This window comes from Mesoplodon densirostris, chromosome 13 (genome assembly GCF_025265405.1).
Source record: "Mesoplodon densirostris isolate mMesDen1 chromosome 13, mMesDen1 primary haplotype, whole genome shotgun sequence".
In the NCBI taxonomy this organism is placed as follows: Eukaryota; Metazoa; Chordata; class Mammalia; order Artiodactyla; family Ziphiidae; genus Mesoplodon; species Mesoplodon densirostris.
This window is the reverse complement of record NC_082673.1, coordinates 67,878,748-67,905,856: the sequence shown is the minus strand read 5'-3', so window position 1 is coordinate 67,905,856 and position 27,109 is coordinate 67,878,748. Positions and strand designations below refer to the sequence as shown.

The window sequence follows — 27,109 nt, the reverse complement described above, 5'->3', positions numbered from 1 at the left end:
TAAAGAAAAGAGAGTAGGTCATTTCTGTATCTTGCCTATTGTGACTAATGCTGCAATGAACATGAGAGTGTAGATATCTCTCTGAGCTCTTGATTTCATTTCCTTTGAATATATATCCCGAAGTAGGATTGGTGATTCATATGATAGTTATAGTTTCAATTTTTGGGGAATCTCCATACTGCTGTATGTGTGTATTCCATAGTGGCTTTACCAGTTTACATTCACAACTTGTACAAGTATTCCCTTTTTTCCACTTCGTGTCAAATATAACTCAGTAAAGCTGGGAAAAAAGAAAAAAGAATACTTTTAAATCAGCTTCAAGAAAATCAGACAATTTTAACAAACTAATGTTATTGGAATGATTCATCACTAAAAAATATACTTCATGTCTTCCGGTACTAAGGAATAAACTTGGATATGGTAATCCAAAAAAAGAAGAATGGAAAAGTCAATAATAGGGATTCTAGGTACATAGAATAATATGTACAAAGACTTTCAAGTGTGAAATAGCATGACATGTTCAAGGAACTACCAACAGTACCATAGAACTGAGGGAGTAGAAAGATTAACATGAAAAAAAAATACTAAAGACCTTTTATGGCACAATAGTGAAGGAACTCAGGAAATGGTGAACTAAGAATGGAATAGACATCAGATATAATTAAGAGGTAGAAGAGACATGACTGACTTATTAGCATTTATCTCTTTGTTTTTTGTATAGTTGTTACATGCCCAAGCATCAATTCCTTTACTCTGGAACACGGAAGATGGAGAATTGTGAATGGTTCCCATTATGAATACAAAACCAAGGTAGTTTTCAGCTGTGATCCTGGTTATCATGGACTAGGTCCTGCTTCTATTGAATGTCTTCCTAATGGTACTTGGAGCTGGAGAAATGAAAGGCCATATTGCCAAAGTAAGTATACACTCTGCTAAACTTATTTCATATTCAATCCTTGGTGATTGAATTGCTTGATCACTTCTTTTTTCTACATGCGCTAGAGCAATATTGAGGTAATATTATTTAAAAAGGTAATTTATTCTCAAGTCATCTTAAAATTTTGTAACTGTTTTTGGTATTTGTAAATGCTTATTAAAAAACAACAACAACAGGGGCTTTGGATTCAGAAATCCTTCCCTTGGATTCTAGGTCTATCATTTATTAAAACAACTACACATTGCTTTTAGCCCCTTACATGTATTATTTCATTTATTCCTTAGTTCCCATTCTATAAGTTGATATTATTATATTTATTTTATCAAAAAGGAAACTGAACCCAAGAATTTTTATCATGTTACACAAGTCACAGAGCCTATAAATGGTGGATAATTGGAGTCTAATTAAAACCTCTGCCTTTTGATGTTATATGATGTTTATTCTATTTCTTAAGCCAGAAACTTACAATAATACCTATCTCATAGTTATTATTAGGATTTAATGGTGTTACACGTTGAAAATATCAGCTAGAATCTGATTCACAGCAGGAGCTCAATAAATATTGAATCAAACTGAACATCTTAGTCATTCTATTTTCATGCATTCTTATAAATAGCTAGCGTCTAATGTAGATAAGCTAACAACATAGGATGATCAGATGAAATATCTTGATCTTCCTTTGAACTTTCTTTACTATATTTATTGAGTTTACTTAGTACCAGGAAATATGCTAGGCTGAAAATGCATACTCTCATTTCATGTTCAACACAGTTTTACAGCATTTATGATATGGATACATAATTTATAAATAAACTAACTAATAAAACATTTGAAGTCTGGATTATGGAGACTAAAATTTTAACATAACAGATAACTATATATAGTAAGTACGGAAGTACCTAGTAATATTTTACTCAGGAATATTTATTTTCTTAATCTCCATATTAAGCATAGGATTTGGGGGTTGCCATTTTTTATAAGATAATCATATTGATGAATTAAAAATTTCAAAATACATATCTAAATTATATTACATATTCTAAAAATATGGCATATGTATTGTAAATTTTTGCTTTACTCTTTTCGGTTTTCACCCAGGATCTTCCTCTAGGCTCATTCTTCTTCCATTATAATTTCATTAAAAGGGCACATGGGATAAGGATGTTTCAAAGAGAAGGGAAAAAATTATCTATAGCAGAAGCATTTATTGAACAAATATTTGTCTGGTTTCTTTGTGTTCAATCCTTTATTATGTAGAAAAATTTAAGTTCTACATAAGATTAGGTTCCTGCCCACAGGTAAGAACGCAGGAAAGACAGGAATCTAAGAATTACAATTCATTGAGAAAAATGGAAAGAACAGTATTTTTTTTCTGGTCTTCCATTTATTCATCTTTGAAATTAACATGATATAAATATCAGTATTATTAATATTAATAAATATTATAGCTACCTCAAAGGATTGTTTAGGATATTAGTTCAAAACAATCAGTACATCTTAAATTCTACATGCAATTTTTTAAAGTCTGCAAATTTTCTATTTACCTGTCTAATAGAATCCTAAAACCTAGAGCTGAGAGCCAGAACTGGAGCCAGAATAAAGGCTGGTGGTTAAGTATTCAATTCTTGAGTTAAACGGCTAGGTTTAAATTTTGATTTAGCTGTCTATAGGCTGTGGAATCTTATTAAAATTACTTTCCTTTTATGTGTCCATATCCTAGTGCACAGAATTCAGATAATGATTGCACATACCTCTTAGAGTTGTTTTGAGAATTACATAAGATAAAGCATTACTAATAGTGTCTGGTACAAAATCACTCAATAAGTGCTATATATTATTGTTTTTATTCTAGAAAGAAATTTCATTTGTGGTCTTTAAATATGAAGGTGTTATAAGAGTTGGGTTCTGAATGACCTAGCAAGTCTTAGTTAATCTCTATTTTTTAGTTTTTTAAAACCTAAAACCAAAATATGAAATATAATTATAATCTAATGGTTCTAGTGAGAATCAAATGATATTTCACATGTAAAGGGCTTTATAAACTGTAGAGTGTGCAACAAAAATTATTTGCACTTACGATCTTAGATAATGAGGAAACTGGCTCAGGTAAGTCAAAGGGATTGCCCAATGTCACTTGATAAGTCAGAGAAAGACTTTGGACTAATAAATTATCCTCCCTTTAATCTTGTTATTATTTTTTTTTCATTACAACCTGTTGGGTGACCAGGTTGGCTATGCAGAAAATGCAAACAAAATATCTTCATCACATGTCACTGTTACTTAGAAGATTTATGGGAACTCAAAGGGGATAAATTTTAAATTATGTCATCTATTTTCTCTACACTTTCATAATCATTCAAACATGTTTTACAAAATGTCAGTTTCAATTGTAAATATATCAAATCACAGCATGGTTTTGTTACAAGTTCATATTGACTATGTCTTTAAGCATTTTTATTTTTTTATTGTTTTCAAGTTATTTCCTGTGGAGAACTACCTACACCTCCAAATGGAAATAAGATTGGAACTCAAACTTCATATGGCTCAACGGCCATCTTTACCTGTGATTCAGGATTCATGCTTGTGGGTTCCGCTGTACGTGAATGCTTTTCTTCAGGTCTTTGGAGTGGATCGGAAACCAGATGCTTAGGTATAGATTTTTAAGTCATTTTAACCAAACATTTTTTCTCCCTCAAGAAAGGCAGCCCTGTTTCATAATAAGAGATAATAATATATTCACTCAGTAAGGATAATAAAAACTGGAAAATATTTAACTTTTAAAATATCTCATGGTAGAAAAACTATTAAACAGATAACTCTTAAAGTTAATCAACTAGCATTCCAAATGAGAATCTTATATCATTAAGGAGAGACACATTTATCTTCCAGGCATGGTGAAAATAAAAGGTAAAAACTAATTGCTGAAAATTATATGTCTGCATACTCAGCTGGATTAATCACTGTAACAGTTAATTCATTCTAAACCATAGTCAATTCTCCTTTCACCTATTTGCTTAAGGTAATGACTAAAGAAGAAAAACAAATTCCACATTTAAATATATTTCTCCCTTTTTACTTCCTAACATTTCAACATGTGTAGTATTACTTTGTATTAAAACTTTAAAAATCTATTTTTCAAACCTGATTTTAGGAAAATAGGGTTTTTTTCCCTTAGGTTTTTTAATTCACTGTAAAAAGCTGTTCATTAAGAGACTGAATAGCTAGTTCTTCTTACCCCTTCTCTTATTATTAAAGGAATATTATGATTTAGGCTTTATCCCTTTTTTCAGTGACTTCAATAATTATCTTAATATTAAGAGAATAGTATGATTTATGCTTTATTTTTCTCTAAAATTATTTCAAGAAATGACAGCAAATATTGAATTAGGTAATAATAATAACTGTTATAATAACTACTCACTTGCCTGTTGGGAACAAGGCATAATCTTTAGGTTTACTAATTTAAAAATTGCTGATTATTATAAACAAGGTGTTGCTAAATTTGTACAATGTTTTGTCTCTAAAATTTTACTATTTAAAAATATGACATATGGCAGAAAAGTCTATATTTTAGAGTTTAAATACATATTGTTTTGATAATAAGCTTGAAAATATTTATGGTGATACAATCATTATTTGAAACTTAAAAGGGTATAGCTAGAGATTTTGGTTAAAATTCTTTTTTTCAACCTCTCAGGAATATTTGTTAGTAGGTGTACTTGGAAACCCAGTAACAATGGTTTCTTTATAAGAGTACACATATTTATTTGACTATGCTATAAGACTCATATAAAAAAGAAAATGGTAAAGAAATTAAATCATTATGTGTTAATATAGGATTAGATGATAAAATAAAATATTTCTTACTAGTTTCTAACCTGGTTTTGGTTATGCTTATTTCAATTACAGATTAGTTAGTTTACTTATGCATATGAAAATATATGTAAACTAAATTTAAAATACTATATTTTATAACTCTTTGCCCCAATGAACTACTATTGTATGTTATATGTTATTTATTGAATATTGCATATAGGAAGTGGTTTTATTCACCTATTTAGAATCCTGATTCCGTTCTGTGGAAAGACAGGGCATAAAAGGAATGTTTATAAGCAAACATTGTCTCTCAGTCTATAAAGACAACAGTATTCTTGCATAGGATGTAGTGTTGATGTCTAATATAAACTCAAAAGTGTGTCAGTAGGAGGAAAGTGCAATTGCCAAATAAGCAGATCCTAGAATCTTATGCTTTGAATTAACCTTAAGAAGTCATGTAGGGCTTCCCTGGTGGCGCAGTGGTTGAGAGTCCGCCTGCCGATGCAGGGGACGCGGGTTCGTGCCCCGATCCCGGAGGATCCCACATGCCGCGGAGCGGCTGGGCCCGCGAGCCATGGCCGCGGAGCCTGTGTGTCCGGAGCCTGTGCTCCGCAACGGGAGAGGCCACAGCAGTGAGAGGCCCGCATACAGCAAAAAAAAAAAAAAAAAAAAAAAAAAAAAAGAAGTCATGTAGACCAGTCATTCTTCTCATGACTGCAAACAACTTGTCCTTATAGCCCCAGACACTTTTGGCCTAGAATGGCCACTAGAATGTACTTATGATTGTTTCTTTAAATATAGTGCATTTATTCCCAAACTCCCAGTTATTATGAATTTTTCAATTCAGACTTGACTATGTATATACATATGCTTACCACCTAGATTTTATGATTAGCCATTTGTTGTATTTGCTTATCACATATCTATTCATCATTCAATGCCTCTATCAATCCAATTCATTTTACTTTTTGATGCATTTTGAAGTTGCCAAATTCAGTACACTGCATTGTTAAACGTTTCTATATACATATCAGCTAGAGTTCAATATTTGCTCATGGTTCCTTTCTTTTTTTATGTTGGTAAATGTACAGATGGTGAAATGCACATATCATAAATACACTGTTAGATACGTGTTGACAAATGTGTACATCTATGTAACTAAACACTCTATAGTTGTAGAACATTAACATTACCTCAGAAAGCTTCCTCATGACCCTTCATAGTCAATCTGCAGGTCTCCTCCCCTACACACTGAGACAGTCACTGTTCTGTTTTTTTTCACCATATGGTAGTTTTCCCTGTTCTAGAAATTCATATGAAGGGAATCCTAAATTAGGTACTCTTTTCGTGTAAGGTTTCTTTCATTCTCTTTCATTCATGTTGTGTATATCAGTAATTTAAAAAAAAAATCTCTGAGTAGAATACTACTGTGTGTACATGCCAAATTTTGGCCATTCCCCTGTTGATGGACACATGGACTCTCTCCAGTTTGGGGCTGTTATGAGAAAAGCTGTTATGAACATTTGTGTAAAAGTCTTTTTGTGGACATGTGTATTCCTTTCTGTTGCATACTCTAGAATAAAATTTCTGGAAGAGTTCTGGCTATCTCACATTTTCTCCAGCATATGGTATAGCCAGTCTTCTAATTTTAGTCATCTTTTTGGTTGCAAAAAGGTATCTTATGAGATTTAATTTGCATTGTCTTGATGACTACTGATCGAGTACAATTTCTTGGGCTTACTGGTCATCTGTAAATTTTCCTGAAGTATCTTTTATATTTAATTGCCTTCTATTATGACCTATAGCGTTCTTTATATATTCTTATCTTTTTAATATTTTCTCCCAGCCTATGACTTTCCTATTCATTTCTTAATGGTGTCCTAATGAGCAGAAGTTTTCAATTTTTGTAAAATCTATCTTTTTTTCTTTCTGGCTATTGCTTTCTGTGTCTTGTTTAGGAAAACCTTGCTCAACCATAAGTCACAAAGATTTTCTTTTATGTTTTTTTCTGGAAGCTTAACAGTTTTCAGTTTTACTTTATAGCTATGACTTATTTTAGTCATTTGTTGTTTTATATATCATGAAGTAAGGTTGAGGGTTTTTTTGTTTGTTTGTTTGTATTTTCCAGAAGTGTGTCTGGCACTTTTGGTTGAATAGATTCTCTAATAAATCTTGAAATTTTCTGTGTATGTCCTCAAAATTTGTTCTTATTTTTCAGGATGACTTTGGATACTCTATGTCCTTTGAAGTTTCATATATGTTTTAGAATTCAGTTATTAATTGTTTATTTTTAAAATGACTGTAGGATTGCATTCTATCTATAGATCATCTGGGGAGAATTGGCATCTAACAATGTTAACTCTTCTAATTCCTGAACATGGTAAAGTTAGTGTATTTATTCATTAGTATATTTATTCATTTATTAAGGTCTTCTTTCATTTTTTTGCAATAGCAAATATTTAAAAAAAATTTACCATAGAGATTATGTATACCTATTGCTAAATTTATTCTACAGAATCTTTAGTGTGTTTACACTAATATAAGTGATATTGTTCATTTTTAATTACATTTCCAATTGTTTGGTGTTAGTACATAAAAATAAAATTAATCAAAATATTTATCTAATATCCTGCCTCTTTGCAAGTTCACTTACTTGTTTTAGGATTTTCTTAAAAATAACATTGTCTATGTATATGTCATCTGAGCATGAAATAGTTTTACTATTTTGTTTCCTACTTTATGTTTTTACTTTCTTCCTTTGTATTAGTGTATTGAACTAGATAGGGCCCACCAAACAATGTTAAACAGAACTGGTGAGAGGGGTCATCCATGTCTTGTTCCCTATATCAGGAGGAAAGAATTCAATATTTCATCAGTAAATATAATATGAACTTTTTTCTTAGATGTATTTATAAAGTTGAGAAAATTTCCTTATATTGCTAATTGTTGTTAGTTTTTATCATGATTGGATACTGAATTTTGCCAAATGATTTTCATCTATTGAAATAGCCATGTATGTTTCTCTCTTTTTATTTCTGTCAGTATGGTAGATGACAGTGGTCAATATTTCATCTTAAACCAACTGGTCATTTCTGATAAATCCCAGATAATCATGATGTATTTTACATGTATTAATTTTCTAAATTTTTTTAAACAGTGCTGCATCTATGTTCATGAAGGACATTTTTTTCTGTGTCTTACAGGTTTAATATTGGGATTATGGTTACCTCATTAGGCAAGTTAGGAAATGATTCTTTTTCTTCTATTTTCTAAGAGTTTGTGTAAGATTGGTGTTTTTTTGTTTGTTTCTTTGCTTGCTTTTTTACTTAAATATTTGATTGAATTTACTGTGAAAAAATGAGTCTTTTTTTGGGGGGGTAGGTTATTGTTTAAGAATTGCAATACTTTAATAGTTAAAGGACTATTCATATTTTCTATTTTATCTTGTGTTAGTTTTTGGATGATACAATTTTCAAAGATTTTGTCCTTTTATTCTGAATTGTTAAATGTATTTGCATAAAGCAGTTCTTAATATTCCCTTATCCTTTTAAAATCTGTAGGCTTTGTAGTGATGTCACTTCATTCATTCCTTCTATTGGTAATTTTGTTCTTTCTTTTTTGTGTGTGTTGATAGGATTAGCTAGGAGTCTAACAATGTTGTTGACTTTTTCTTTTTTAAAGCTTCTAACTTTTGACTACCTTGATTGTGTTACAATGACATATTTCTCTTTGTTTAGTCTATTATAGTTTTTTCTTCTTTTCTTTTTAAATTGAGGTATAAATGGTATACAGTATTACATTAGTTTCAGTTGTACAACATAGTGATTCAACATTTGTATACATTACAAAATGGTTATGACAGTAAGTCTAGTTACTGTCTGTCACCTTACAAAGTTAATACAATATTATTAACTGTATTCCCCAAACTGTACATTACATCCCCATGACATTTATTTTATAACTGGAATTTTGTACTTTTTAATCCCCTTCACCCATTTCACATTCCCCCTAACCCTCCTCCCCCTGGCAACCTCTAATCTGGTCTCTGTATCTATGGCTCTAGGTTTTGTTTTGTTTGCTTTTTTTGTTTTTTGGATTCCAAATATAAGTGAAATCATGTAGTGTTTGTCTTTCTCTGTCTGACTTATTTCACTTCGGTTAATACCCTCAAGGCCCATCCATGTTATTCCAAATGGCAAGATTTGGTTCTTTTTATGGCCTAGTAGTATACCATTGTGCATGTGTGTGTGTGTGTATGTTGTGTGTGTGTATCATATCTTCTTTAACCATTCATCAATTGAGGGACACTTAGATTGTTTTCATATTTTGGTTATTGTAAATAATGCTGCAATTAACATGAAGGCGCATAAATCTTTTTGAATTAGTGTTTATTTTTTCCCTTTGGATAGATACCCAGTAGTGGAATGGAGGCTCTATTTTTAATTTTTTGAGGAATCTCCATACTGTTTTCCATAGTGGCTGGACCAGTTTACATTCTCACCAAGAGTGCACAAGAGTTCCTTTTCTCTACCTCCTCACCAACACTTGTTATTTCTTGTTGTCTTTCTGATAATAACCATCCTGACAGGTGTAAGGTGACACCTCTTTGTGGTTTTGATTTGCATTTCCCTGATGATTAGTGCTATTAAGCATCTTTTCATGTGCCTGTTGGCAATTTGTATGTCTTCTTTGGAAAAATGTCTATTCAGATCTTCTTCCCATTTTTTTAATTGGACTATTTAGGGATTTTTATTATTGAGTTATATGTGTTCTTTATATATTTTGGATATTAACTCTTCATCAGTTATATGATTTTCATATATCTTCTCCAATTCAGCAGACTGACTTCTTTTGATGATAGTTTCCTTCACTATGCAAAAGTTTTTTAGTTTGATGTAGTCCCATTTGTTTATTTTTGCTTTTGTTGTCCTTGTCAAAGGAGACAAATCTAAAAAATTTTTGTTAAGGATGATGTCAAACAGCATGCTGCTTATGTTTTCTTCTAGGAGTTTTATGGTTTCAGATCTTATATGTAAGTCTTTAATCCATTTTAAGTTTATTTTTGTATATGGTGTAAGAAAGTCATCCAGTTTTATTTTGTTGCATATAGCTGTCTAATTTTCCCAATACCATTTATTGAAGAGACTGCCTTTGCCCCATTCTATATTTTTGTTTCCTTCATCATAGGTTAATTGATCATATAAGTGTGGGTTTATTTCTGGACTCTCTATTCTGTTCCATTGGTCTATATGTCTGTTTTTGTGCCAGCACAATGCTGTTTTGTTTACTGTAGATTTGTAGTATAGATTGTAATCAGGGATTGTGATACCTCTTGCTTTGTTCTTTCTCGAGATTCTTTTGGCTATTTATGTTTCCATACAAAATTTAGAATTATTTGTTTCAGTTCTGTGAAAAGTATCATGGGTATTTTGATAGGGATTGCTCTGAGCCTGTAGATTTCCTTGAGTAGTATTGTCATTTTAACAATATTAATTCTTCCAGCCCATGAACATGGGGTATCTTTCCATTTGTGTCATCTTCAATTTCTTTCATCAGTGTCTTATAGATTTCCAAGTACAAGTTTTTTACCTCTGTGATTAGATGTATTCCTAGATATTTTCTTCTTTTTTATGCAGTTGTAAATGGGATTGTTTTCTTAATATCTCTTTCTAATCATTCACTGTTAGTGTATAGAAGTACAGCAGATTTCTGTATATTAATTTTGTATACTGCAACTATACTGAATTAATGTATTACTTCTAATAGTTTGTAGCATCTTTAGAATTTTCTGTATATAATATCTGCAAATAGTGATAGTTTTATTTCTTCCCTTCCAGTTTGGATGCCTTATATTTATTTTCCTTGTCTAATTGCTGTGGCTAGGATTTCCAATACTATGTTGAATAAAAGTGAGGAGAATGAGCATCCTTGTCTTGTTCCTGATCTTAGAGGAAAATATTTTAGATTTTCACTGTTCAATATGATATTGGCTGTAGGTTTTTGTCATATATGCCCTTTATTGTGTTAAGGTACATTGCCTCCCTCTATCCACTTTGTTGAAAGTTTTTATCAAAAATGGATGTTGAATTTTGTCAAATGTTTTTTCTGCATCTCTCGGCATGATCATATGATTTTTATCTTTTATGTTGTTAATGTGGTATATCACACTGATTGATTTGCAGATGTTGAACCATCCTTGCTTCCCTGAAATAAATCACACTTGATCATGGTGTATGATCATTTTAATGTATTGTTGTATTAGCTTTGCCAATATTTTTTTGAGGATTTTTGCATCTATATTTATTAGGGTTATTAGTCTGTAGGTTTCTTTTTTTGTGGTGTTCTTATCTGGTTTTGATACCAGGGTAATGCTGGCCTCATAAAATAAGCTTGGAAGCTCTCTCTGCTCTATAATGTTTTTGGAAAAGTTTGAGAAGAATAGCTATTTAATATTTGAGTGTTTGGTAGAATGCACCAGTGAAGCCATATGGTCCTGGATTTTTGTTTGTTGAGAGGTTTTTGATTACTGTTTCAATCACATACTAGTGATTGGTCTGTTCAGATCTTTATTTATTCAAGAGTCATTTTTGAAAGATTGTAAATTTCTAGGGATTTATCCATTTCTTCCTGTTTTTGTAATTTGTTGGTGTATAATTTTTCCTAGTAGTCTCTTATAATTCTTTATATTTCTGTGCTATCAGTTGTAATTTCTCTTCTTTCATTTCTGATTTTATTTATTTGAACCTTCTCTCATCTTTAAAGAAAGAATTTTTAGCTTAGGTAATGCTCTCTATTATTTTTCTGTTTTCTATTTCCTTGATTTCTGTAAATGTCTTTAATATATTCATCTGTCTACTTATTTTGGCCTTTTTTTCTCTTCATTATTTTGCTCTCCTTTTTCCTTTTCATAAAGTGAAATATTGCTTGTTTCATCCTATATCTTTCTTCTTTTCTAATAAAAGCATTTAACACTGTAAAGCTCCTCACTAAGCATACTTTATATGTATTTCTCAAAATTTTACATGCTATAATTTCATTTTTATACATATTGAAATGTTTGCTAATTTCCTCTAGGCCCAGCTGTTACTGGAAGTGTGTTTTCTTTTAATTCCCATATAGTAGACATTTTGTTAAGTATATTACAGTTATCTTAATGTTATATAATTGTGTTTGCTTTATTTGTGGCATACTTCTAAGTAAACATTTAAAGATTAGTAATGTTATATATGTATACAAATATACAAATCATAATAAAACTTAGATCACAATATTAAAAATATTATTTTGACCCATTTCAGCGGGTCACTGTGGAATTCCAGAGCTTATTGTGAATGGTCAAGTTATTGGAGAAAATTATGGATACAGAGACACAGTTGTTTATCAATGTAATCCTGGTTTTCGACTGATTGGTTCTTCAGTGAGAATATGTCAACAGGATCACAACTGGTCTGGCCAACTTCCATCCTGTGTGCGTAAGTAAGCATGGCAAAAGTAATTAGAGACCTCTGTTTAGTTCTCTTGCAATTACCAGTAATTTTTTTCTTAGGTAAGAGAAATGATTATATAGACAGATCCAGACATATGTACGTGTGTGTGCACGTGTGCATGTGTGTATTTAAAGAACTAAGTTCTCACAATGCATTTTTTTATACTGATACACACTAGTCTTCAAAGTAGGGTGTGTTCAGAAGCATATAAAACCATCCACCATGAAAGTGGAAGAAATATTAGAAAGTCTGTCATTACTTTCTGGATTTGGAACAATTTTGGAATTGTTTTAATAAAGATCTTACTAGTTCAACAAATACCTATCTGATCTTTTAAGTTAATTTAGATGTGAATTTACACATGAAGGATAAAATGAATTTTAAAATAACTGAGTAATAACTCTAGTACTTTTTCTTACTCCACTGAATACCCAGCAGTACACAGTATTTCATATCACAATCTATCATATTTTGGATCAGAAAGTAATTTATCCATATATTTCTTATTTTTTTCTCCTAATAATTTCCATCAGTAATCACTGACATTTGTATTAAAAATGGTGTTAGAAAATTAGAATAAACACTGTAAATATGTTGTAATTTTAACACTATAGGATCAAATGATAGAGATTTTGGATGCTTCAGAGAAATAATATGTGGGGCTTTAAGTATGGGTTCACAGGAAATATTTAATTTGTGGCCAGTTACATCCATATTTATAAATTCCATCATTGTCAAATTCTTATCCAGGGCTTCCCTGGTGGTGCAGTAGTTGAGAGTCCGCCTGCTGATGCAGAGGGCACGGGTTTATGCCCTGGTCCGGGAAGATACCACATGCCACGGAGTGGCTGGGCCCGTGAGCCATGGCCGCTGAGCCTGCAACAGAATTTTTTTGGAGTTCTAGTTTAATAGAAAATACATTAATGTGTTGAGATTTAATAGGATAATAGAACATATAGTTACCAAAATTGCTTCTCTGTAGTGTGTGTGTATAGGGGGCAGACAGTTTAATGATTTAAAGACAGCAATATTTGCTGGATCCGTCCCAGATTTTTTTCCTTTCATTATATCAAAGCATAGGCAACTAATACCACTATTTTTCTTGCTGAATAATTGAGACTATAAATGGAAATTGGCCCTTGGGGTAAAACAGGTCTCTTTATCAATAATTTTAAACAAGAATAAGATGCAGTTACATTTTCAAATGAATAGCTTGACGTTAACAATACAGCTGAAAATTAATTGCTCTTGGGTCATTTTGAAAGTACTAAAACTGACTTGGGTCTTTCACTGTGCTCAGTTATGAAGCAGTATTACTGGACTTCCTGTGATTAATAAAGTGAGATCATGCAATAAAACAGTTCACAGGAATACAGAGTGTTTGGGAAAATCCAGCACTAAATAAACTCTAAAAAAGAACCATAACACTAAATGATGTAAATAATGCATCTAATTGATACAATTATTTCCAAACAAAACTGTGCTAAATTATCAAATATCAATAGTGAAGAAACTATACCAGTAAGGTTGATTGGTTTAGGGAATCTTAATATTGGTATCTCAATATGTTAAGAATTCTGCAGCATAAGGCATCATTTTTTTTTTTTTTTTTTTTTGTGATACGCGGGCCTCTCACTGTTGTGGCCTCTCCCGTTGCAGAGCACAGGCTCTGGATGCGCAGGCTCAGCGGCCATGGCTCACGGGCCCAGCCGCTCCACGGCATGTGGGATCTTCCTGGACCAGGGCAGGAACCCGTGTCGCCTGCATCAGCAGGCGGACTCTCAACCACTGCGCCACCAGGGAAGCCCCAAGGCATCATTTTTTATTGCAGTCACATTAAGTTATTCTTCAAGCACACTTTTGCTTATCTATGAATCATAAAAATGATTGTATAAATAATATTAAAAGACACTATTTCAAAATTAAATACAAAAAATTGCCTTCATTTATCTGCAATTGTTAAACTTAACTAGAAAAGGGAATTTGGTTTAGTTTCATTCCTTTTTGCCATTAACTAGTGATATGAATTTCATTCCCAAATTTCTTTGAATTTCAGTATTCTTCGCTAAAAAGAAATAGAATGAAAAGCTATTATAGAACTTTAAATATCTGTGCACTACTTGCATGTAATTACCACAATTATAAATAATTGTCTACTTACTAATATAATACTTCTACTATATTAGACTATTTTGGCATTCTAAATTGTTCCTTTGCATTAGTAAAATTACTTTAAGTATATTTTCATATGAAAGTGGCCTTCTTTCCACATTCTTTGAAATGATTAAGTATAATTTTCATGTAATAATTGATAACTAATTATTCTGCTCTGTGTCTCTCCCACCCCGGCCCTGTTGCTATTAGCTGTGAGCTGTGGTCACCCTGGTAGTCCAATTTATGGAAGAACAAGTGGAAATGGATTCAACTTTAATGATGTGGTAACATTCTCTTGCAATATTGGGTATCTTATGCAAGGGCCAACAAAAGCACAGTGCCAGGCCAACAGACAGTGGAGTCATCCTCCGCCAATGTGCAAAGGTAAAAATCTAACTATTTTCCAGCTTAGAGCATGGTAATAATGTGTCTGTGTAGACACGCATGATAACATTCGAAACAGTTTTGACAGAACAGTAGAAAATTTTCAGCTAATAAAGAAAAAATATTTAATATTGATGTTATCTCATTAGCAATGCTTTCTTTCTTCTTATTTTTTGACTTTTTTAGAAGTCAAAACTGACAAACTTTATTTCAGCTGCTTAACTATGTTATCTTGTACCTATTTTATGGCTGCATATAAAATCATTTATATCTTTTTTACTTGCAGTTTGCTTCATAATTAATGGACCTTTTCAATTTTTAAAATATTTTTTATAATTTTTATTGGAGTATAGTTGATTTACAATGTTGGATTAGTTTCAGGTGTATAGGAAAGTGAATCTGTTAAACATATACATATATCCACTCTTTTATAGATTCTTTTCCAATGTAGGTCATTACGGAGTACTGAGTAGAGTTCCCTGTGCTATACAGCAGGTCCTTATTAGTTATCTATTTTATACATAGTAGTGTGTATATATCAATCCCAATCTCCCAATTTATCCCTCCCCCTCTTTGCCCCTGGTAACCATAAGTTTGTTTTTCTACATCAGTGACTCTATTACTGTTTGGTAAATAAGTTCATTTGTACGGTTTCTTTTTTACATTCTACATATAAGCAATATCAGATAATATTTGTCTTTCTCTATCTGACTTACTTCACTCAGTATGACAATCTTCATATTTTTGGTTAAACAATGTATGAGGCCTAAATTACCATGATACCTGAGTTAGACGTTTATTTATAGTTCTCTCTATAGAAATATATTAAAGATAATTGTTTTGTGTTTTTTCCATTTGCAAAGAGGTATATTTCGTATTGTCTGATAAAGTAACAACCAAATTATCATTTTCATCCATTTTCTAATTGTTTAAAGCTTGAAAGGTTAAATCTGTACTCAGTGTAATATTTAGGAGTTGCTATTGTTCAAAACAATTTTGCAAAGAAGTTTTCCTTTTTCCAATATTTTCAGCCATACCAATTTCAGTCCATTATATCCCATTAAAATGTTTGTTTTATTCCTTGAATCTTTGGTTTGTTTGATTAAATTTACCTTTGAAACTACATTTCTAATGGAAATCTATATAAGTATATGTATATTATTCCAAACATATATTTCAAAATTTGTCATTTGTTTAGTGGTCAACTGTTCTGATCCTGGAATTCCAGCCAATTCCAAAAGAGAAAGTAAAATAGAACATGGGAATTTCACCTATGGCACTGTGGTATTCTATGACTGCAATCCTGGATATTTCTTATTTGGATCTTCAGTTTTGATATGTCAACCAAATGGTCAATGGGACAAACCTTTACCAGAATGTATCAGTAAGTAGATAATGGGAACTCTTCCTTGAGATAATGCCGTGGAAGGAACATGTATATTTACTGTCTTTATGAAATATTTAGAGCTGTGTATCAGAAGGAAGCATATTGATTGTATTGTTTTATTTTGAAACTACACTTCCCTATATCCTGCCAATTCAATGCCCAAGTGCCATTTTTATTAGTAATAATGTGATTACTATTTCTCTGTCATCCCTTGATTTTGAAACTTCATGGAGCAGATAGAATATTAAAAGCAGATGTATTTCATACTCTATGATGTTACCATCCCATGATAATAAACTACATTTTTATTTTCTATTGTACTAATATTTCAAATTGCATTTAAAGCAAAATTAGTTTAATATAAACAGCCACAAGGGCTTGAAAATACTTGAGAAATTAGATAAAGATATTACTTAATACTTACTGACTTTAAGTATTTATTATATACAGGTACATGCATATAAGAAATGTTAATACACATCATCTTTCAAGTCAGTCATCATATGAGTGCATTTTGTTATATGTTGTGTTGGAGTTGTAGAATATAAATAAAATATAGCAGCTTTGCATATAATTAACATGTGTAGTGAGACAATAATTTAACAGAAATAAATCAAAATTTTGTGAAGACATAGAGTAGTGAACATGAATTCTAGGAATTCAGCTTATTGATAGGTCTCAAATATATTTACATCTCAGAGTTGATGAATCTTGAACATGATAGGAGAGAGAAAAACTTTATAGATTGAAGGAGTAGTGTATCAAGAAATCATTGTGCAAGTAATTTTTGGTTATACTAAATTGCTAAATTATAAAATTATTTTATGATCATGTTTTATTTAAGAGGCACTTTATGTTCATGGGGTAAGATTTTTTGAAAAATTAGTGGCATCATTCATGTACTCATTCACAAACTAACAAAGAAACACAACTTTATGCAGTGTCTATCTAATTTCATATTCTATGCAGATAATTAAATCAATTGTTGATCCCTTGCTTAAAATGCATTTGATTTCTTTTTGTAGACTGACTAGTCTAATGGTTTAAGTAATTCACTGACTTAGCCTTGTGTGGCTACAACATTAAAGTTAAAAATCTTTTGTAGGACCTGAAAACATGAACTTCTTCAGATTTTCTTAACTCTCATTTACTTTTCACCTTTTATTTCCTATAGCACTCCCTGGTACTGTGCTAAGTACTCAGGGGTTTTATTAAGTTTATGTCTCCTTGTGTGCTATTTAATACTTTAGAGTCATATTGTGCTCAGTATTTTTCGAAGTTACAACTAAAAGGGGCACACAGTAAGTTCCCAAGCTACTTCTAACTTATAAAGAGAATTCTCAATGTGTTAACATCTGATTCTGCTATGCTTAGCTGTGTTTTGGTTGATAAGCCACTGGATATTTTCTTTATACAGGATAATTTATTCATTAATGGCCTGGAGTGGAATTATTCTGGACTACATTATGTGTAGTCTACATTGTGTGTCACAGGTCCACCTTCATTCCCTCTCCTTTACCCTTAAGTTTTTCCCTTTTAATTTTTGTATGGGCTCATTTTGAATCCTATATGACCTTATTTAGCCAATCCACATCACCCCTCTCCCTAACTTTCACATCCTTATCTAGACACATACATACTTCCAACCCATGCACATATGTATATAAACACACACTCACTACCCCCATACATACAAGCTTATACCGATTCAATCATTTAAGTTTACTTACAATGTTCCTGTTAAACTCATGCTCAGGGTGAGTGGGCTTACAGAATAACTCCTGTAACTTCAACTCTCATATAGATATTTGATTTCTGGATGATGTGTATATTAGAGCAGATAATTCTGACTTATTTCATAAAAAGTTGGTGCAGGTTGTTTGATAGAGATATAAAAAATTTTATATTCAATAATTATGTATTGTAGTGATTGACTGTGGACACCCTGGCGTTCCTCCTAATGCAGTCCTGTCTGGTGAGAAGTATACCTTTGGGTCCACTGTTCGCTATTCCTGCATAGGAAAGCATACCCTTCTCGGCCTGTCATCAAGGACTTGCCAATTAAATGGCCATTGGAGTGGATCACAACCTCATTGTTCAGGTACCACTTGGAAAATTGGATGATATGTGTGGAAATTACATTAATAGTATTATTATTATCTGGAATATATACACAAAACAATCTAAAGAGATACAATAATACATTTCTCTTTTAAAAATCTCATGGGAGAAGCTGTAACATTTTTACATTTATCAGAATTCTTCTTAAGGTAATATGAATTTAGAACACAAATTAATACTGATCTTGTAAATGATAAATTAGAGGTATATGTTTTGAACTGTGTTGTATCAAATGTAAGTGCTGTTAGGATGCTACTCTCTGTGAAGTGCTTTTTTATTCATTAAAATAGCTAACCATTCAAGCTTAAGTAGCTATTCCATTTTAGCAGATATAAAATATAATTTATATTTTAGGCAATGTTATATCAGTGATTTCCTGTTAGAATTCAGTTCTTTGTAACTGAACTTTGTAAGCAATCAGTTACTTAATAGCATAATTTAAAAATAAAGCCCTAAATGTTTTAAATTAAACTAAGCCAATAATTCTTATGAAAGACATTTATTTATCCTTATTTTATTTGTTATTAATAGACAACATATAACTCCTGAGTGTCTATAATCCCAATAGAGTTTTCTAAGAATAAGTAAATATTCAGTCTACTTTTAATTAATAATTAGTTCACAGAGTGAGTATTTGAAAAATCTTTTTTGACCTGTTTAAGTTACTGTTTTTCTTCAGAAACTGTTTTTCAGTTTTAGAGCTGTGATTTCTCCCTACTTGATACTATTTATTCTGTTTTTACCTATCAGCCAGATATTGGTGCTTATTTTTCTGCCTGTTCTTTCTACTTACATATTGTCCATTATCTTTATATTATTTTATCTCTGTGGAGATCATATGATGACTTATTAGGAGTTGTTTTACACTGTTTTTCCTTTAGAGGTAAAAGTTGTGAAATACTTAGTTACAGATTCCCCTTGTAATTGTGGTTAAACCCTATGAAATAACTACCTGGTACTTCAAATTTAATCTATACATTTTTAAAACTATCATAGTTAATTTACTCACTCAGCTAACTGATAATACATATAACACACATCTCTCTCTCTGTCTCTGTCTCTCTCTCTCTCCCTCCCTCCTTCCCTCCCTCTCTCTCTCTCTTTCTCTGTCATATATATACACACACACACACACACACAGGACTGATTGGGAAACTACTACTTAGTTGTAAAAAAAATGTGTGCACATATATTTAAAAGTGAAATAGTGACCTTAAATATTTATGTGATTATTAATATTGCATCACATGAAGATGAGGAAATATTAAGAAGGATTCCAAATACACAGGTCCTGTCAAAATAGGCATCTAGATAGGCAGAAAGCACTTTCAATGCTTATGTATTCAACTTTGTCTCTCTTTCTGTGTCTCTCTGTTTCTCTCTCTCGCTTTCTGTCTCAAAAGTATACTAATACTGTGGCAACTTTAATTAAAATTATTTAAGAAATGATAAAGAGACAGTAAACCCTGAACACTATAATCAAAAGAGAAACACTGCGGCATGAGCAAAAAATCCGTATTAAGAACTTAAGTCAGAGTTTCTAGTCTTTGTTTACAATTTATTTTTATATTTTCATGTATGAGAAGTATGCAGCTTATCCATTTTTGGTCAGTGGTCATTGATAGAGAAGATTAGGCGGTGAAAGTTTAGAAATACTATATTTTAACATTTATATTTTCCAGTGTATCACAGTTCTATTTTTTTTTAAGGAATTTTGTCTTTTTTTTTTTTTTAATGGCTGTGTTGGCTCTTAGTTTCTGTGTGAGGATTTTCTCTAGTTGCGGCAAGTGGGGGCCACTCCTCATCGCGGTGCGCAGGCCTCTCACTATCGCGGCCTCTCTTGTTGTGGAGCACAGGCTCCAGACGCGCAGGCTCAGTAATTGTGGCTCATGGGGCTAGTTGTTCCGCGGCATGTGAGATCTTCCCAGACCAGGGCTCAAACCCGTGTCCCCTGCATTGGCAGGCAGATTCTCAACCACTGTGCCACCAGGGAAGCCCCACAGTTCTATTTTAACAGAAACTGATTTCAATTCAGAGAAAGAAAGATGAAAATGGCCAAGTCCATGTTTTCAGTTTTAATTGTATAAATCCATTCTCATTTGAGCCCAAAGAACTGTCAATTATAAATTTTCCATTACGTTGGTTAAGAACTAGATTCTGGAAATACTAATGAAATGTCTTCAGCTTATTGAACGTCTCCAGGTATCACTGATATGGAAAATTACACCATACTCTGCATCTATTTTCTTTTTCCTTTAGGCTTTTTCTTATGACTGGAGTCAGATAGGAAATATGACTTACGATTTTACCCAGTCAACTTATCATATTAAAACACAACATGCACAAAAACAAATTCCTACAAGAATGTTGGACTAAATCATAATGTAATAAATGTTTATTGAAATAAGTTAACTTGAACTGTACTGAATTGCAGGTGATGCTACTGGTACATGTGGGGATCCAGGTACTCCTGGTCATGGTTCTAGACAGGAAAGCGATTTCAGAACCAAAAGTTCTGTACGTTTTGCCTGTGATATTGGTTATATCCTTCATGGCTCAGAAGAAAGAACATGTTTACCCAATGGCAGTTGGACTGGAAGGCAGCCAGAATGCAAAGGTAATCTCAAGTAGAAACTAGTAACATTGATGCTGCTGGAATTTAATGTGTATCAGATTCAACTGGGTGCTGCCTGTGAAATTACTCCTACCAGTTCTTGTCCTCAACCATGGAATAAAAGCAGTATCATTCCAGTTTTACCAACACTGTCCTCTAAGAGAAATATGATAGATAACAATTATTTTAAAATTATCTCTCATGGATCATTTATATACATTGTTCACATCACAGTAGATATCAGGATTGGAAAAGTTAAAAATATTTTTTTTTCCCTTTATCACAGTGCTCTGTATTGTTGACACCGTTAGGAAAAAATTAGGTTGTTCTCACATCAACATTACCTCATGATCTGTTTTAGTTTTCAGGCTTGTAGAAATGGAAAAATATAAAAAAGATGTCTAAGTATAAATGATATTTTTATTTATAGGTATTGCTCATAACTAGAATTCTTAAAATTTGGGATGTTTAAGTAAAATTGTTAATTGTTCTGACTGATTCAGAGTAAACATAATTAAATCTTTACAAGACTGCCTAGAAAAGGAAATGTTGCTGGAAAATTATCCTTATAATTTAAATTGTTCTTTTTGAGATTATTTTAGTGCAAAAACTAAACTTGCAAAGGTATGTATGAAATTTACTTGATGTTATACCAAATGTATGGGTTTTATAAATAGAAAACAATTCCCAATAAAACCTTCTTGACAGTCTTTTGATTGACTATATTTTCAGAAACTTGTATTATGTTTAAAATTAGTATCCATATTCTAGGAAAGATAGTCATCTTTTTTATAACTGGACTAAATTAATAATCTTAATTAAGAGAGAATTGCAGCTCAGTTTCTATTATAGGGAAAGGGTGGGAACAAAGTTGTGGAGCAAAAGACACTAAGCACACTGTCTTCACTTTATTTCTCAAACTTACTTTCCAAAGGCAAAGTCTTTATAATGATGTCGTACATTATGTGGGTGATATCTAAGCCAGCTCTTTGCTCAGCTGAACTGCAAAATATTTTTAGACGAAATGCAACCTGGTGCTGACCTTGTTTTGTTAATGTACACATTACAGATAAAACAGACCTAGGAGTTGTAGAAAACAAAACAGAATTAATATTTTCCCCATAAAATGGAGCTCATACAAACATTTAGAAAAAGATTCTAGCAGATGACTGGAAAGAGGAAATGAACAGAAAATACAGAAGAGCAAAAAAATTTGCAAACTATAGAAGAAATTCTACATAACTACTAATCAGAAAATTACAATTAAACATCAAACCATCATTTTTCACCTGCTTTAATATGAAATTGTAGCATATGTGCAGCAAAACTAGAACTTTAAAACATTTCTAGTGGTTTTTAAAAATTATATTTTAGATTAAGTTGATAAAAATGCATATATATTCTTAGCTTTGATTTATTAACTCCACTTTTGAGGATTTTTTTTTCCTAAAGAAAATAAAAATATTAAGGAAAACACACAGTCATAAAGACACATTATTTTTATTTCAAATTGATTATAACTAGCAAAAAGAGAAACAAATCTGGCAACACTAGGAAAAATATTACATAACCAATTGTATATTTACATAATAGTGTATAGTCAATAAAAATATTAGAACAAAAGCCATGAAGCAATATGACAAAATGTAAATCGTATAATACTTAGTTGAAAAAATTCAAAATGAGGTACTCTATAAAAATCATGGAAAATGATAGTCACTTGAGAGAAAAAATAAAAGTCAGTACAATAAAAATGATAATAGTACAGAGTGGTGAAATCTGTAGTATTTTTATTCTCTTTATTCCAAATGTTTTATAATGTTATATTACTTTAATAATTGACAATAAAATATAAAAGCATTCATAGAATGTGATAGACAAAATTAAAATTTCAAATGAATGTGTTAAAATATCTTAATTTAATAAATAGAAAAATGCAATTTAAAATAGTGTAGCATTTTTTGGCAAACTGACAAGGTGCTTAAAAATGATGGGACATGGTATTGGAGAGGATGTGTGAAAATAAGCAAACTTTCACACTATTGATACAAGTGTGTATTTTTCTAATATCTTGGGTAACGCTATATATACTTAAAAATATTTTTCAGAATTAAAATTTTCCAGAAATTCCACTTTCAGAAACTTATCATAAAAATAGGATCAATGTACATAGTTGTATATATAAGCTAGAGTATATTATAACCAAAAATGATAGAGAAACTAAACTAAATTAAATTTCATGTTTATCAGCAGGAGATTAGTTAGATAGATTATGAATACACACATAATGGAAAACTCTCCAGGTACTAACCTTTATGAGATAAAGATGCCCTAATTGTAATGTGCAAGATGTATAAGTTTTCTGTCTACACACACATACACACAAACATACAGCACCACTACCAATGATCAAAAAAATTAAATATTTAAGATGCAGCAAGAGATATATGTGGTACTTTCTGAAATTATAATTACACTTCATATTCGTATAGATAGCAAATTCTGTAAAGCATTAAGTTGCCTTCTTATACTACAACAAAATTAGGTACTGCATTTGACATAGGCTTGCTTTTAATATATTCAAAAAATTCACTTATGCCATTGATGGCAAATAGTTAAACATAATACAGAGTAACCATATAAGGCATTTGTGTTTGTGACTTCTATTTAGGATACATTGAAAACTTAATGAAAATCATTCCTAGAATTTTAGTGACTTTGTTATTACTCAGTTAATTTTTTTGTACACTTTGGTCCAGAAATAGAGATTATAAAGTTTTAGTGCAAATCAGTTATATACTTATATAAATAAAAACATACATGATGCTTATAATATTTAAGTGTACGTTTTATATCTGTTTTATTACAAGTATAATTATAGTAAATCAGTGTATATTTTATATCTGTTTACTTACCAGTACAATTATAGTAAATCTTTGTTTTTTCTCGTTACATATCTTCCAATTTTACATGAGCTGCTTTTTAGGCAGATACTCCTAAAATTCTTCTTTGAAAGACTTTGTGTTACCCAAAAGCAATACTCTCAAGTAATTACTTTACTGTGCAAAGTTTTTACCAAAACGACTCACAAAATTCTTTAAAAAGTAGCTTTTATATGATTTGTATCCCAGTAATTAATAAGATCATTATAAATTCATCTTGAATTTCAACTCCTTATAAAAGAGAATTCAATGCTTATTTTAGAGGATTTTATCGCTCCTTTGGATAATCTGAAACAATCATTTAGTCCTTAACTTTTTGTGAGAGGATTCCTAAATGCACTATTTTTATATATACTCTTAACCATTTTGTTTTATAGCTGTCCAGTGTGGTAACCCAGGTACAACAGCCAATGGAAAAGTCTTTCGGATTGATGGCACAACATTTTCTAGTTCAGTCATTTATTCCTGCGTGGAGGGATATATCCTTTCTGGACCTTCAGTTAGGCAGTGCACAGCCAATGGAACGTGGTCTGGAACAGTGCCTAACTGTACAAGTAAGTTTCTTCTCAGTATTTTGAAATATCACTAGGTATGTGAAAAATAGTTATATAAACATGTATGTGTGTGTTTTGTAATTCATCAAACCAGGCAAGGTTTTGAATATTTGTATTGTCCTTCACATTAAAAGATGATGATAGTGTTATGGTTCAAGTATACACTAGTGAGGTTAAGAATCAGTTGGGGGCTTCCCTGGGGGCGCAGTGGTTGGGAGTCCGCCTACCGATGCAGGGGACACGGGTTCGTGCCCCGGTCCGGGAAGATCCCACATGCCGCGGAGTGGCTGGGCCCGTGAGCCATAGCCGCTGAGCCTGCACGTCCGGAGCCTGTGCTCCGCGACGGGAGAGGCCGCAGCGGTGAGAGGCCCGCGTACCGCAAAAAAAAATAAAGAAAGAAAGAAAGAAAGAAAGAATCAGTTGGCTTCCAAGGTATGACATTGGCAGAGAAAAGAGGGATCACAGAATATCAGTGCTATTAAATGTAATTTTACAGCATGTTAAAAACAAAGATGAATTATCAGCTATAATCAAGACCAAAAATACAAGGAATGTACTTTTGTTTTGCCAATCTAGCACATATTAATTGTTGACTTGGTTTTTGAAAAAGCAAACTGATTATTTTTGGGTTCGTGCACTATTGTTGGAAGTCCTGGTGGCTGATTTGCCCCTTGAGATGTTAAAAAATGTGGCATTTCAGAGATTCAGCATCATAATGAAATTACCCACTTGATGTGTTTTTTAAAATGCATTTAAAATTCCTATATATAAATTAATGCCTATATATGGAAAAATAGAATTTATTTAACTAACAATAATCTATCTGTTGGAAAATCACTGCTGCTTATATTAATTAAGAAGAACCGCAGTAGCATCATGTAAATCATGAAATTTTTGAAAAGAAGAGCTATTTTAGGATGTGTTCAGAGACTCATTCAAGGAGTCATGAGACCTTGCTAAAGCCCTTGAGTGAAATAGGCTCTGAGGAGACTAACGGAAGTTTCTTGTGTGTTGAAATTTGAACAGATTATACTTTTGCTGTAGAGGCCCTCATTAAAAGTCATTTGCAAATATTAACATAAATGGGCGTAAGTAAAATTTGTAAATGAGAAGCATGTTGCTTCCAGGATCCAAAAAGATGCTGGTCTTATTTTAATGTTGTGGTGTGGAGAAGGTCAGTCGTTCTTGACAGTGTCAGTGGTGGAGCAGCCCTTGGCTGACCTAGTAATTCCCAGAAATTTACTAAGGAGACAGGCCTTGTACCATGTATGGGCAAATGATGCATCCCCCACCTTTTTCTTTAGCTCTTTTGTGAGTATTTTTATTTCTTGAGTAAATAGCTGAAATAATCTATTCAGAGGAGGATGCCATCAAACTAATGCCATGTCACATCTGTGATTCTTGAGAAAGTTAGTTGTAGTTAATATCTTGCCTGAAAACTGTTGAGATACTTCGTGTATATTGTGTCTCTTCAAAGGTAAAGGCACACTATGGCTGGAAGGTTGTTGAAATAAGCACTGAATAGAACATATCAGCCAAATCTTCAATAGCAAAATATTTCTCAGTTGTTGATTTGAATCAGTAACAAGTTATATCCCTGGCCTTGTGTCAGCACCAGATACTGTTACATCTAATCTTTGCAAGTAGTTTTTTACTTCACCTTGGGCAGTTTTCTCATGGCTTAATCAGTATTCTGCCAAATAACTCAAGGAGTTTTCTCCCTATGTCTCCAGAGATCTGTGTGTGTGTCCTCTCTTGTATTCTGTATCACTAAGTCTATCCACTTAGTTGTGTCCTGTCCAATCCATCTTTTCAACTCAGGGTGTCTGCCGGATTCTGTATGGGGTCCTTCTCCCTGTGCCACAGCCTGGAAACTCTCTTTGGGCAGTAAGACCAGGCAGTCATAACAATCACCTCATTTGTTTCCTGTCACTCAAGGATCACTGTGCTTTGCTGCCTGATGAAACTTGTATTTTTTTTTGATGGGGTGGGATTGGGAAGTTGTTTCAAATGGAGAGTAAATTCTTCCTTGTTTCTCCATCTTGAAGGAAAGAAGTCCTCCTACTTACTTTGAAAATGTCTCATTTTTAAAAATACTGAACATTCTAACAATTAAGAAATATGCTTTACTGTTTTCATAGTACACCACCCCAATCTGAGCCTTTAAAACTCTTACCTAGTACCCTTTAAGTATTAGCTCAAACGGCACATTTGGCAAAAGCCTTCTTAGGGCACTTCTTCCTCATATCCCTTTTGGCTAAAACTGATTTCTCTACATTGTATAACTCTTTTATGGCAGTTCCTTACATCACTAACCTATAAACTTAATAGGGCAGTAGTAACTGGGGCTGTTTGTATCATTGACCCTCTAGCACTTGATACATAAATTGACTGAGTAAATAGTTGTTGACTGACTCAAATATCTCATATGAATTTTATTTTAACTATTAGTGCACATGACTTACCATTCCACTCCATTTTAAAATACTTGCAGAGAGGGCTTGTAATTTATAGATAACATAGCACACAGTTTCTGGTATATTGTATGTTTTCAATATACAATTATGAAAAAGAAGGAAATAATGAATATATTCAGAATAAAGGAAATATACTGAGTAACATTATTTTTCACATTGAATAACAATTTTTTTATTCATGGATAAATACCTAAGTCTTTTATTTATTTTCCAACTTTAGTAAAGAAAAACACATA

General features: G+C 32.0%; 1 protein-coding gene across 3 annotated transcripts in view; it reads left to right on the top strand.

Moving 5' to 3' along the window:
• Positions 1-27,109, top strand: part of CSMD3 (CUB and Sushi multiple domains 3) — a 1,097,518-nt gene that overhangs the window by 1,018,235 nt on the left and 52,174 nt on the right. For 2 of the 3 annotated variants that reach the window (XM_060116495.1, XM_060116493.1), the window contains 8 exons: positions 722-916; positions 3,414-3,587; positions 12,052-12,225; positions 14,605-14,778; positions 15,977-16,162; positions 18,093-18,266; positions 20,721-20,903; positions 24,220-24,396. In XM_060116495.1, coding sequence (XP_059972478.1) covers positions 722-916; positions 3,414-3,587; positions 12,052-12,225; positions 14,605-14,778; positions 15,977-16,162; positions 18,093-18,266; positions 20,721-20,903; positions 24,220-24,396 — 1,437 coding nt within the window. The remainder of the gene's footprint in view (positions 1-721; positions 917-3,413; positions 3,588-12,051; positions 12,226-14,604; positions 14,779-15,976; positions 16,163-18,092; positions 18,267-20,720; positions 20,904-24,219; positions 24,397-27,109) is intronic. The other variant, XM_060116494.1, reaches the window with a different exon arrangement.